Raw genomic sequence first — 13,595 nt, 5'->3', positions numbered from 1 at the left:
GTCCACAGGAACTAATCCAGAATCTACAGAACCTTGCAAGTTGCTAACCAGAGCACTGGCTTCCTCTAAAGCCACCCCCTTTCAAAACTGGGATGTAGATCTTCAGGTCTTTGGGATTTTTTGGCTATCAATTTATCACCAATTTCTCCAGTGATATTTTTTGACTGTTACTTAGTTCTTTCGGTTTCTCGTTCTCACCAGATTCTCGATTCTCTAATATGTTCAGCAAGATTTTGTGTGCATTCTTCAATGAAGTTAAAGTAATTGTTTAATACATCTGCCATTTCTTATCTCCCTTCATAATTTCTGTCTTTGTCTGAAGGGGCCCACACTTGCCCTCACTTTCCTTCTAAAGGAACCTCTAAAAGCACTTTTGTCTGTTTCTTGCCAGTGAACTCTCCTATTCTGTCTTGCTCTTTATCAATTCCTTGGTTGTCCTTTGCCAAGTTCTGAAACACTCCCAATGCTCAGGGCCACTGCCATCTCTGGAACTTTATAAGCCTCTTCCTTTGATTTAATGTTATGTTTAATTTCTCTGGTCAGCCATGGATGAACCATTTTTCTTTTTAGGGTTTTGTGTCAAAGGATTTTCTTTTTGTAACTCGTTCATTATTTCTCTAAACAGTAGTCATTGCCACCCACTGTCAGCTGAAGTTAATCTCTCCCAACAGAAAAAGAACGGAGGTCATTGTACCCACTTACATCATGTCTGTCACCCTCAGTGATATCTGGTACCTCCAATCCTTCTGACCCCACTCAGTGCCAACAGTATAGGCTGGCTGCACCTTACATTTTCAGGCTCTGTGCATATCATGGGGCTGGTGTCTGAAAATGAAAACGAGCTTGGCAAGGCAAAATGAAGCTGGAGGATTGGACGAATGGGAGAATTCATGTCATGAATTTAGGGAGAGACTGTGAATGCAAGATCTGAGGGAAATGGGAAGATTAGATAGAGATGCAGAGAGAGTTTGGGGCCAGGATAGTTAGAAATTGAGGACAGTGTTAAAGCCAGGTTATGGAGAGGCTGCTGAGGGGAAATGTTGGGGGCTTGTGTAGGGGAGGTGAAGCTTAAGGCTAGAAACAGGGAAGTACAGGGCCCAGGAAATTAGAGGAAGAGATACCTGTGAAGGGTCAGACTATATGTGCTCAGTAGGGCCAGTGTTGGATATTGGCAAGGTAAATTGGTTTATTATTGTCACATGTACTGACGAATAGTGAAAAACTTTGTTTTACATGCGATGCATCATTTCATTACAACGGTGGGTTGAGGTAGTAAAGGGAAAACAATAACAGAATGCAGAATAAAGTGTTACAGTTACAGAGAAAGTACAGTGTAGGTAGACAATAAGGTACAAGGCCATAACAAGGTAGATTGTGAGGTCAAGAATTCATGTTATCGTACTAGGGGACTGTTCAATAGTCTTATAACAGTGGGATAGAAGCTGTCCTTGAGCCTGGTGGTACTTGCTTTCAGGCTTTTGTATCTTTTGCCCAATGGGAAAGGGGAGAAGAGAGAATGTCTGAGGTGGGTGGAGTCTTTGATTATGTTGTCTGCTTTACCGAGGCAACGAGCGATTGGGCCATGAGTGGGTGGTTGGGATTAGCTCTGGACATGGGAAATGTTGGGAGACCAGGGAATAGGTGAAGTCAGGTTTTGTAGACCAGAAGTGGGGAAGTGAGTCAGGGGATTGGAGGGTGGGAAGTAACTTTTTTTTAATACGTGTTTCAAATTGGGAAGTTACTTATCATAGAAATAAAGCACAGGAGGGAACCACTCAGCTCATCAAGGAGAGGAACCTAGTCTGTCCCACCAGGGGACTGCAAACAAGTGTTAAGCCAATAATTTGCATAAATGAAGGATCTAAAGATTATTTCAGGCGTGTGTAAAAGATGGGTGTGTTTGCTTCTATAGTGGCTGTGGACCAGAAATGTGACAATGCTGTATTGAGGTGTCAGTAGCCCGAGTGTTGCCTGAGAGATGGTACTGACTGGGTCAAAGTAGAAATATGTGTGAGAAGTCTGTTTGACTTCCAGCATCCTGTAAAAATAGAACTGGTGTGAATGAGAGCTTCAGATTCATTCCCGCAGTGAATGAGTTCACCTTCATTAAACAAACACATAAAACATAAATCATTGCTCCTGTGTAGGCATTTATCAGTATGGACTGATGCCACACAACATATTTCTATTCTATTTGCTTAACCATAATGAGAAAATGTAGTGAATTGTGAGTAGTGTATAGTTTCCATTTATATATGGACATTTATTGTATTACAATCCCTACGTTCTCTAATATAGGTTTACAGATACAGAGTTGTGGGGAAAAATTCTCACAATGCCTTTTACACAACAAAATTGTCAATTCTGCTCTATTTTCATTTTGCTGATGACTAAAGTTGTTGAACTATTTAAATATTGAATAGGAACAGGAAAACATATTACTTACACATCACTATAAATGCTTTGTTACCACTTAAGCTATGTCTTGGCCAGAGAAGACAGGGTAGTAGTGGAGGGGTGTTATTCTCAGTGGAGGTCTATGACCAGTGGTGCTCCACAGGGATTGGAGCTGGGACCTCTGTTGTTCGTGATGTTTTGGACAAAAAAGGAGGGATATAGACCATGCGCAGGCAGATGGTATTAGTTCAATTTGGCATCATGGTCAGTACAAACATCATGGGCCGAAGGACCTGTTCCTGTGCTGTACTGTTCTATATTCTATGTAAATGAAATTACTCTTGTGGTTTAGACCTATGAGAGTGCTGGGCTTTTGTTGATTAACCAAGTCATAAGTTGCCATACCAGTGTAGCTCCTACTATTTTAATGATTCTTTTCTTCCCCATGTAGGCTGTGACAGTGAACACTGGGGACCACACTGCAGTAACCGGTGCCAATGTCAGAACAGAGCCCTATGTAATCCCATCACTGGGGCCTGTGTCTGTGCTGATGGATATGAAGGATGGCGCTGTGAAGAGCCCTGTGACCAAGGAAGTTATGGCAAAGGATGTCAGTATAAGTGTCAGTGCCAAAATGCTGCCACTTGTGATCATGAGACTGGAGAATGCCACTGTCCTCCTGGTTATACTGGTGTCTTGTAAGTGCAATTAAAGTTTCTTACTTTCCCCTAAGTATGTTGAAGTTTCTAATTACATTTTGGGTTATATTGCATATATATGCAGATATTGCAGTAAATATTTTACTTAGTAATCGGTCTCTGGTGCTAGTTCAAAGTTGATTTATTTTGTGCAGTGAGAATCACCGATACAATCTGTTATCCATAGCTTTATATTTCAATTAGGTACCCCAGCATAATCATCATTCACAACTTCCAAATGGCTCTTTCTTAAAAAATATTTCTGACTTCTAGACAAGCCTCACTGTATTTGCAAGCTGTGTAATATTCACAGCACAATTTATTTACAACTCACTTATAAGGAGCAAAAGGATGGTTAGTGTGAGAAATCAGTATCACAACAATACATTTCTAAAGGTAATTTGAAGAAAGTTGTTCATTGAATGGACATTGAATGGAGATTTGCCTGAAATGACACTTGTTATACTTGACCAGAATAATTTGGTATTGCAATATCAGTTCACTGTTAAAATATGAAATAATTAATTTATATGATGATTTCATACAGCTGCCTGATTGATAGATATATCCTTGTCAGCTCAAAGGCTGGTTCTGAGGTTTTGATACAAAAGCAATAACATAATTGCAGAGGTCTTGTTGTCTTCAGTTCCTTGACAGAAAAAATATTTTACAGTTTGGAGCATCGGAACAATGGCCCTAAACCGGGAGAAGGTGGATTTCAACAGTGGCAGACGTGGCAGAGGTAGATTGGGCACAATTGCTAGAGGGAAAACAACATCCAATAAGTGGGAGGCATTTAAAAGTGAGATAGTAAGAGTTCAAAGTCAGCATGACCTTGCAAGGGTATGAGGCAAAAGTGGTAAGTTTAGGGAACCTTGGTTTACAAAGGATATTGAAGGTTTGATAAGGGAAAAGGAGGAAGCATATGTCAGCTATAAGAAATTGTGTTGAACAAGTCCTTTGAAGTTTATAGGAGATTTAGGAGAGAACAAGAAAGAAATAAGGAGGGCAGAAAGGGGCCACAAAGTGACCTTGGCAAATATGATTAAGGGGAATCCTAAAACCTTCTACAAGTATTTTAGAAACAAGATTGTAGCCAAGGAAGAAATAGGTGCCCTCAGGGACCAGAGGGGTAAACTATGTGTGGAGCTAGGGCATATAAGAGAAATACTAAATGAATACTTATCATTGGTATTAACCAGGGAGAAGGATGTGGAGGCTGGAGACTTAAAGCAGAGGTATGCTAATATTCTGAAGCAGGTCAGTATCGGGAAGTGCTAAAAATATTGGAGCGCAATCTCCAGGGCTGGACAGGATCTATCCCAGGATTCTAGAAGCAAGGGAGGAGGTTACTGGGAAACTTTTACATCTTCGTTTGCCACGGGTGAGGTACCAGAACAGGAAGATAGCTAATCTTGTCCCCTTGTTCTAAAAGGGCATTAGAAATAAGCCTAGAAACCATAGGTCAGTGAACGTTACATCAGTGGTAGGGACATTGTTGGAGAAGATTCTGATGGACATTATTTATGTTCACTTGGAAAGGCAGGGACTGATTAGGAAGAGTCAGCATGGTTTTGTGCAAGGGAGATCCTGTGTCACAAATCTAATTGAGTTTTTTGAAGAGGTAGCTAAAAAAATGAAGGAAGAGCAGTAAATGTGGCTTGCAAGGACTTTAATAAAGCTTTTGACAAGGTCCTGCATGGTAGACTGATCCAGAAGGTGAAGGCACAAGGGATCTGAGATATGTTCAGAAACTAGATCCAAAGTTGGCTTGGTTGTAGGAGGCAGAGGGTAGTGGTGGATGGGTATTTTTCTGATTAGAAATCTGTTACAAGTGGTGTACTGCAGGGATTGGTGCTGGAACCTTTGCTGTTTGTGATATACTGTATATATTGGATATGTATGTGGGAGGTATGATTAATAAGTTTGCAGATGATACAAAAATTGCTGGTATTGTTGATAGTGAGGAGGGTTAGTCTCAGGCTACAGAATGAACAGAATGATATTGATCATCTGGTAAGTTGGGCAGGGGAATGGCATGTGGAATTTAATCACAATAAGTGTAAAGTGATGCATTTTGGGGAGTCTAATAAGGGTAGGACATATACCTTGAACAGTAGGGCCCTAGGGAGCAATGAGGAATAAAGGAATGTTGATGTTTAAGTACAAAGATTTCCCAAGGCAGCCCAGTAGATAGGGTAGTGAAAAAGGCATTCAGGATACTTGCCTTCATTATCCATGTGTTGCATATCATATATTATTTCTTTAAAGGCCTGCCATTGTCTGCTCACTGTCACAGTTACCCCAGTCAACCTGACCCTCACATCATCTTTTTATGAGGTTGAAAACCCTGCTTTAAAATTGAACTGTGTCACTTCCTGATGTTTTTACAAATTTATTGAGTCTTAATTCTCTTTCCACAGTTCTAGATCTAAAACAACCTGATAGTTTGTTCCCTAGTCAGTTCCTCAGCATACTCATCTGGCAATCTATCTCGTGTTTATTTCAGAAATTCATCATTTACATTGTTGGTACTAATCTATCTGTAGATTAAGATCCCCCATGATTACTTTATTACCCCTGTTACATGCACCTCCAATTCCCCTGTTTAAACCAGGCCCAGCTACTATTCTGGGGTCTGTAAACGATTCCCACCAATGTTTTTGCCCACTGCTGCTTCTTAGCTTCCCCCAAACTGATTCTAATTCTGTGCCACATTTGCACTGTGAACTGTGGTGGAGGGGAAGCCCCATTTAAGATCAAAGAAAGACATCTCAGAAGCAGCTGCATGGAAAATGTTATTATCAGAAGAGGTATAATGGAATGGGAGAAACTGGAAGAATGGAGTGGAGCCTCTATAGGAGGGCGGAGCTGTAATCTCAGTAGCTGTGAGTTTCTCACAGATGTTGGTTCTGTCCAGTCTGTCAGCCTGCACATTCAACAGATCATCCTGCCATAATTTCCGCTATCTTCATTATGATGTCAGCAATAAATACATCTCTTCCTTATCAGTACTCCAAAAGATTTATTCCTTCCATGACCTCCTGTTTCACTGTTCCATCCCCAACAACACCCACTTCTCTTCTCACAGCTTCTTCCCAAGTAACTGCAGGAGGTGCGTACCTGCCCTTTTAACACTCTCCTTCCCACCATCCAGGAGCCTAAGCACACTTCACTTGCATTTCTTCCAATTTAGTGTACAGCATTCGCTGTTCACAATTGGTCTCTTTTCTGGGGAAACCAAATTCAGGTGGGCTGACTGATTTGCTGAACACCTCAGTTCAGTTTGCAACAGTTACCCAGAGTTTTACACTGCCTGTCAGATTTATTCTCCAGCCCCCTCCCACATTGAAGCCTCTGTCTTTGGCCTCTTACACTATTCCGGTGAAGTCGACTGGAAGCTCAAGGAACAACGTTTCACCTTCTGACTGGCCATGTTACAGATCTCAGAATGTAACATTGAATTCAACAACTGAGCCATTTCAGTTTGTATCAGAACTGGTCTATTCTGATGAAAGGCCATCAACCTGTCACATTAACTCAATTCATTGTTTCCTCTGCAGATGCTGCCTGACCTACTGGGTATTTCCTGCATTCTCTTTTATTTTTGATTTCCAACATCTACAGGGTTTTGTATCTCAGAGTCCTAGTATTTTTTGTTTTACTCTCTTTGATGAGATTACTCTCATTCTATTTACATCTCGTTCTACTCACACTTCCTCCAGAAAGACCAGCTGTATTTAACAAGCCTTCACCACTATTTGTGTTATTCAAGTTCTCTTTGACTCTACTTTATCACTTTGTTTCTTTTGTTCTCTCAATCCTTCCCTTTCTCTGCAACTTAAAACATTTTTCATTTCTAACTTTTCTGATAAAAGGCCATTGACCTGGGACATTAACTCTGTTTCTCTCTCCATATTTGCTATCTGACCTACTGTTTATTTCTATTTCAGTCTACAGTATCTGCAGTGTTTTTGTTGTTTAATGGCTGAATTCAGTATGCATTGGTAGGTGCAACCTACCAGATCTCAAGATACCAGCTCACTAAGCACCTCTGTTGCCTCCAGGAGGAATTTCTTGGCTAATAACAACTGTTGTAGTAGTGAAAAATTAGCAACAGCAGAATTTGTAGCAAATATATCCCTCTTATAGGCAGCACTGAAGAAATTCACAAAGACAACCTTTTGTTCAGTTAACACAAAGCTTTATGTAAGGATCTCAGGAATGCACATCCCAGGAGATGTACATCTTTCTTTTAGAATACTGATGTTCACGACTCTTGTATCTTACTGCGTCATACTCATTAGAAACCAGCTTTTATGCATTCCTTATGTTTGTCACTGGGTGACAGCTTTTTTTTAACTATAGGCCTCAAAATGAAAGCAGCAAAACATGGTAGAATTATTAGCTACAGCAAATGTCAAAATAAGTGTCACTGCTCCAGCAATATAAAACCAGAATTGTTTTCCCTGCTCCATAATATATACGTTACTGAAGGTAGTTTATAAACGTTTGTCAGTAGAGTGTCTCCATGTGATGTACATTACTGTTGAAATGTTTCCACTGCTAAAGTGAACCAGTTAAGATCTCTCTTTCACTGTGACTCATCCAAAACTCGATGCATGTAGCATATTAGTGTTAAGTTTCATAGAATCATAAAGTGATTACTGCACAGAAGGAAGCCATTTGGCCCATCAATTTCATACCAGCTCTCTAACATTTTACTTCCATCCTCTCTCCACCGAGCCCTTTCTCCATTGCCTTGCTAATTATTCCTTAACATAAACACAAAGGCCACAATGGAATCTGCCAACATTGCATTCCAGATTCCAACTACATGCTGCTTAGAAAGTTTTACTTCATATTGACATTAATACTCCTCCCCTTTATTTTGTATCTGTAACCTCTGGTCCTTGACCCTTCCACCAACGGGGAACAGTCTCCCACTCTCCACTCTGGTCAAACCCCTAATCATTTTATATACTTCTATCAAGTCTCCCCTCAGAATCAGGTTTATTATCACTGACATATGTCATGAAATTTGTTGTTTTGTGGCAGCAGTACAGTGCAGGACAGAAAGACATGAAAAGTACTATAAGTTACAAAAATAAATAGTGCAAAAGAGGAATTACGAGGTAGTGTTCATGGACCGTTCAGAAATCTGATGGCGGAGGGGAAAAAGCTGTTCCTGAAACATTGGGTCTCTTCTCCAAAGAAAATAGTCCCAGCCTCTCTAGTCAGTCCTTGTAACTGTAGTTCATTATTCTAGGAAGCTTTCTCATACTTCCTTTTTCTTTTCGACTAAACTTACATTATCTTTTGTCATCCAAGGTTCCTGAACCTTGCCAGCCTTATCTTTTATCCTCATAGGAGCATGCTGGTTCTGAACTCTAATCAGCTGGCCTTTAAAAGCTTCCCACATGTCAGATGTGGATTTACCCCCAAACAGCCACTCCCAATTTAGTTTTCCCATTTTCTGCCTAATTCCCCCAATTTAGCACTTTCACCTGAGGACTCCTCATCTATACTTATCTGAAAACTTATGGAATTATGATCACTGTTCCCAAAATGCTCTCCTACTGAAACTAAGGGAGTCCCAATCAATATTGGGGAAGTTAAAATCACACACAACAAGCCTGTTGTTTTTACATCTTTCCATGATCTGACTAGATATTGGTTCTTCTATCTCTCTCTGTCTATTGGGAGGCCTATTGTATAATCCCATCATAATGATTCCACTTATTCCTGAGCTCTATACAGATTGCCATGCTGGATTAGATGTCCAAGATGTCCTCTCCAAGTGCAGGTGTGACCTTCTTCCTAACCTGTAACGCAACTCCCCCACCTCTTTTACATCCCTTTCTATCGCATCTGAAGCACTTAAGCCCTGGAACACTGAGCTGCCACTCTGCCCTTCTCTCAACCAAGTTTCTGTAATGGCTACAATATCATAGTTCCAATTACTAATCCAGGGTCAAAGCTCATCTGCCTTACTTGCATTGAAATAAATACACTTCAGACTATAAATTCCACTGAGATTATTAATCTGGCACTGCCTGTTCTTCCTTTTAGACTCACTTGATTTAACCTTACCTTCTCCAAAATCTCTCCGCCTACTCTAGTTCCCACCCCTCTGCCACACTAGTTTAAACCCTTCTGAGTAGCACTAGCGAACTTCCCTGTAAGGATATTGGTGCCCCTCCAGTTTAGATGCACAACGTCCTTCTCATACAGGTCCTATCTGTCCTGGAAGATTACCCAATGATCCAGGTATCTGAATCCCTCTGTTCTACACCGGCTCTTTAGCCCCACATTCAACTGTACTATCTTCCTATTTCTTGCCTCACTAGCATGTGGCACAGGGGTAATGTCAAGATTACAACTCTAGAGGTCGTGCTTTGTAACTTTCTACGTAACTCTCAAAATTCCCTTCGCAAGACCTCATCTCTCTTCCTGCCTATGTCGTTACTGCCAATATGGACCATAACCTCTGGCTACTCCCTTTCAGAATGTCTTGTGCCCACTCAGAGACATCCTCAACTCTGGCACCAGGGAAGCAACACACCACTGCCTCAGAAATGCCTATCTGTGTCCCTGACTACCGCTCACTTACACTTCAACCCTACCCTGCTGTGCAACAGAGCCAGTCACAGTGCCACTGATCTAGCTGCTGCTGTTGCCATCCCCCTCAAATGTAACCAGAGTGGTATACTTGTTCATTCCCCAGAGCGATACTTCTGAAAGCTCTCCCACCCGAGTTAAACTGTCCAGCCTGGAGCTGCTGAGCTTAACCTGCCGGGGAGGAGACAGAGGCTGTGTGAGAGAGGGAGACAGCTCCCACATTCACTCAAAGTGACACACAAGTTGTGATCAATGAGATATATGCAAGAAGAAGGTCCAGTACACTGGGAGGAGTGGGGATCAGGAGAACCACCTGGCCCAAGATAAGAAGATCCTGGCAAGAGGTGGCTACTCACACAATGAAGCAAAGCTGGAAGAAACTTTATCTCCTAACAAGATATTTCACAATGATCTACCAGTCATCAGAAAATATACAGGTTTAAGTAATTGATACTGAGATTCATAGTGATCAGTGTAGCTGGACCTGAAAAGCAGGAGTTGTCCCATCTGATTATTCGTTTACTGTGTTGACGGTAGAGCTGGAATGTAAAGAGGGTCACTTGGTTTGTATCGGGGACTATAACTTAGTAGATCCTGAGGAGAAGGGATTCTTTGTGAACTGTGCTGACAATGCTTCCTTCCTCTATCCAGCAGGGAGAAGAGGCTGAGTGGGGACACCCCGCAGTCTCCTCTCCTCCCTGCTCCTCCCGCTCCATTGCTATGCAGGCTCTGTCTCATGGCCGTCAGGCTCTCAGTCTCATGGCTCTTCCTTTGGCATGAGCCACTGTCGATGGTTTGCAGGATGGTGCATGATGATGAAGTCTTTGCATTGCTTGGCATGTACTGCAGAGCACCATGGACAGATGCAGGCAATGAATCTTGAGGAGACCATTAGTGTTTTCCATTTCTTTTTTCATACTTGTAAGACTCTAAGACTCTTGTATCTGTGCTCAGCTGCTGTGGTTGAAAAGCGAATGAGCCTTGAAAGTAGAGGATAGCTTTTGTACCCCAGGGTTTATGTTTCTGGGCAACATTGGTCACTGAAAATGACCAACACTTGGACTTCCTCTGGAGGAAGGAGTCATGTGTGCTTCCCAGAAATGTGGCACTTAACATGAGAAAATTCTGCTGATCCACAGTCACCTGGACTTTTAGGGAATGGAAACCTTTCCCGTTGATGAAAAGGTCTGGGTGCCAGTCCAGTTTTGCAATTGTCCCAGAAAGGATTGCTAGTGCAGTCTACTCTGAATAAAATTGAAATTTGTTTGATTACCACTTAAAAAAATGGGTGTTATGTGATCCAATAGCTAGTACGTGTAGTCCTTGGAAATGGACTGTATGAGCTGGCACTGGCTCAGTTTGGATAATACATAGATTCGGCCAACAGTCAATTGCTTTTGGAAACAGGAAAAGAAATTTCAGTTTTGCACTCTTGAAGCTTTATGCATTCAATTACCAAAGGAAATTAAATAAATGAAGAAAAATGTAAATTGAACACTGCATGAAACCCAGCCCAGAGGTGCCCTCTCCCTTCTATACTTTCTTGTAGATCCTGTCCTTAACAACATTGTGCATCGTAAAAACTGATTTCAAAGGCCGATTCAATCAAATAACACTGACAGCAGCATAAAACACTAAGGGCAAACTTGTTATTAATCATTCATATGTATAAAGCATTACATGTGTATTCAAATATGTCACAATATTTGGTCATAACAGTGTTTACTTCTTTCTTTCTCTCATCCAATCATCACACTATAAGTACTGCCAAACACAAGTGGCCTGGTGTTAATACTGTGGCAAACAGAAAATTCATGTTAAAGAATATACAGCTCATCCAATGACCCATGTAATAGTATTCAGCAACAATTGTGTTATCCCACAGAGATATTCATCTTATTAGATATAACTAAAAAAGAACACAATCTTTTTTAGCAAAGTCTTGTATTGTTTGGGTTCAGTATTGTAATGACTAGCAATATTACCTGCTATTGACCTGCAGCTGTGAAGAACGCTGCCCTCCTGGCAGTCACGGAGCCCAGTGTGAGTCACGGTGCCCGTGTCAGAATGGTGGGAAATGTCACCACATTACTGGAGAGTGCGCCTGTCCAGCTGGATGGATGGTAAGCAAAAGTTAAAATTCCTTCTCATTTTGGAATAATACTTTTGGCATCATTTAACGATGATTATGTTAGATTAATGTATGAATATATGTCAGTCTGCATGTGACAGAAAAAAAATTAACATTTCAGTACAATACCATTTATCAGCACTACAGCAACTAGACCAACTTTGAATTGCCACCATTTAAAAATGTTATTCTACATCAGATTTTCAGCATGTCATTTATGGCTCAGTTGAAGACTCTCTTGCCTCAAACTCACAATATTACTGATCAAGTCACGGTCCAGAAACCTCAGGTCAAAGTCTGGGCTGAACGCCACTGTGGTACTGAAGTTCACAAAATACAGACTTTGGATTGCGTGCTGAGGATAAAATTGTGCAGCAAACAAAGTACATTAGTATCTCATACTGAACAATATAAAGCTAGTTTAGTTTTAGTGCAGAGCCGATGTGAATTCAGGAATTAAATCTGAAGTGACAGCAAGCTGACCGTACTACTTGTCAGAAAGCAGGCAGTCCTCTTCAATGAGAGAGGGTGGAATTACTCTACTAGAAAAGTTGTTCAATTAGATTTTAATTAGTTTGTAATAAAAACAGACAATGCTGGAAGCACACAGTATGTCAGACAGCAACCATGGATAGAGAAGCAGAGCTAATAGTTCTAGAACATAGAAAAACTACAGCACAATTCAGGCCCTTCGGCCCACAGAGCTGTGCCGAACATGTCCCTACCCTGGTCAATGGCCTTTCATTAGAACTGATCTTCTGAGCATTTCCAACATTTTTTTTTGGCAAATAATTCCTTTAACTCTACTGATGTAATAAATGTTATTGCTATAAAGCATGACATGCAGGGTTAGAATGCATTCCATCTTATTGCCTAAGAATATTCTCACTTCTTGGTATAAATGTGAAAGGTTCAAGCAGGATTTTATTCTTGCTACAGGTCAAAGCGATCATCAGATCTTAAAGTAATTATTAAAATGAATAGCTTTCTTGCTAGTTTACTTGTGCCACATTCTAAATGGGTTACATGAGAAAAGCACAACCAAAAGTGACAAAGGCACAAGTGGAGCAACACTCAAAATGAACATTTCTTTAGGAAAGATTGTTCCATGTTGCCATGTTGAGTAACTCTAATCTTGGATCTCTAAACATTCAAAATAAATGAAACAATATCATTAAAATGAACCACTGAGGAAATTGTACAACAAGTCAGTTATACTCAGCTCCACCATTGGATTCACACTATTGCTAGAAATATATAGCAATTGGATTGTATTAGAATGTTATCCCATCTATACCAAGCAGCTGAGGATTCTGTTTAGAGTGTAACTATAACAGGAATTTTTACTTTATATTTCTTGTAGGGGTCAGTGTGTGCACAACCATGTCCTTTTGGGAAGTTTGGGATCAATTGTACCCAAGAATGTCCTTGCCATAATGGAGGGCATTGTGACCATGTGACAGGCAGATGCCATTGTATAGCTGGATATGCAGGTGACAGGTAAGAACATGCCCAACATAGCACACTATTATATCCTGCTGTAAGAAAATCACAATGTAAAGAAAACAAATTTGACCTAATGCTTGGAGAATGAGGAACCTTGCTGCTCTCAACACATATCTGGCAATCATGTGAGGTTTACCCGTACTCCATACAGAAAGAAATTGATGTGCCTACCTCTCGTGTTATATTGCAATATATTTCTACATTATCAGAAATACAACTAAGTGATGAAGTGGTTGCACACC

General features: G+C 40.8%; 1 protein-coding gene across 1 annotated transcript in view; it reads left to right on the top strand.

Annotated features, from left to right (window-relative positions):
- The window catches only part of megf11 (multiple EGF-like-domains 11), a 346,912-nt gene that overhangs the window by 258,005 nt on the left and 75,312 nt on the right, over window positions 1-13,595 (top strand). The window contains exons 7-9 of the mRNA XM_052040236.1: window positions 2,849-3,095; window positions 11,719-11,839; window positions 13,211-13,347. Of these exons, the coding sequence (XP_051896196.1) occupies window positions 2,849-3,095; window positions 11,719-11,839; window positions 13,211-13,347 (505 nt within the window). The remainder of the gene's footprint in view (window positions 1-2,848; window positions 3,096-11,718; window positions 11,840-13,210; window positions 13,348-13,595) is intronic.

Source organism: Pristis pectinata, chromosome 28 (genome assembly GCF_009764475.1).
Source record: "Pristis pectinata isolate sPriPec2 chromosome 28, sPriPec2.1.pri, whole genome shotgun sequence".
NCBI lineage: Eukaryota > Metazoa > Chordata > Chondrichthyes > Rhinopristiformes > Pristidae > Pristis > Pristis pectinata.
The sequence above is the reverse complement of the archived record's forward strand: the minus strand, read 5'-3'. Positions and strand labels throughout refer to the sequence as shown.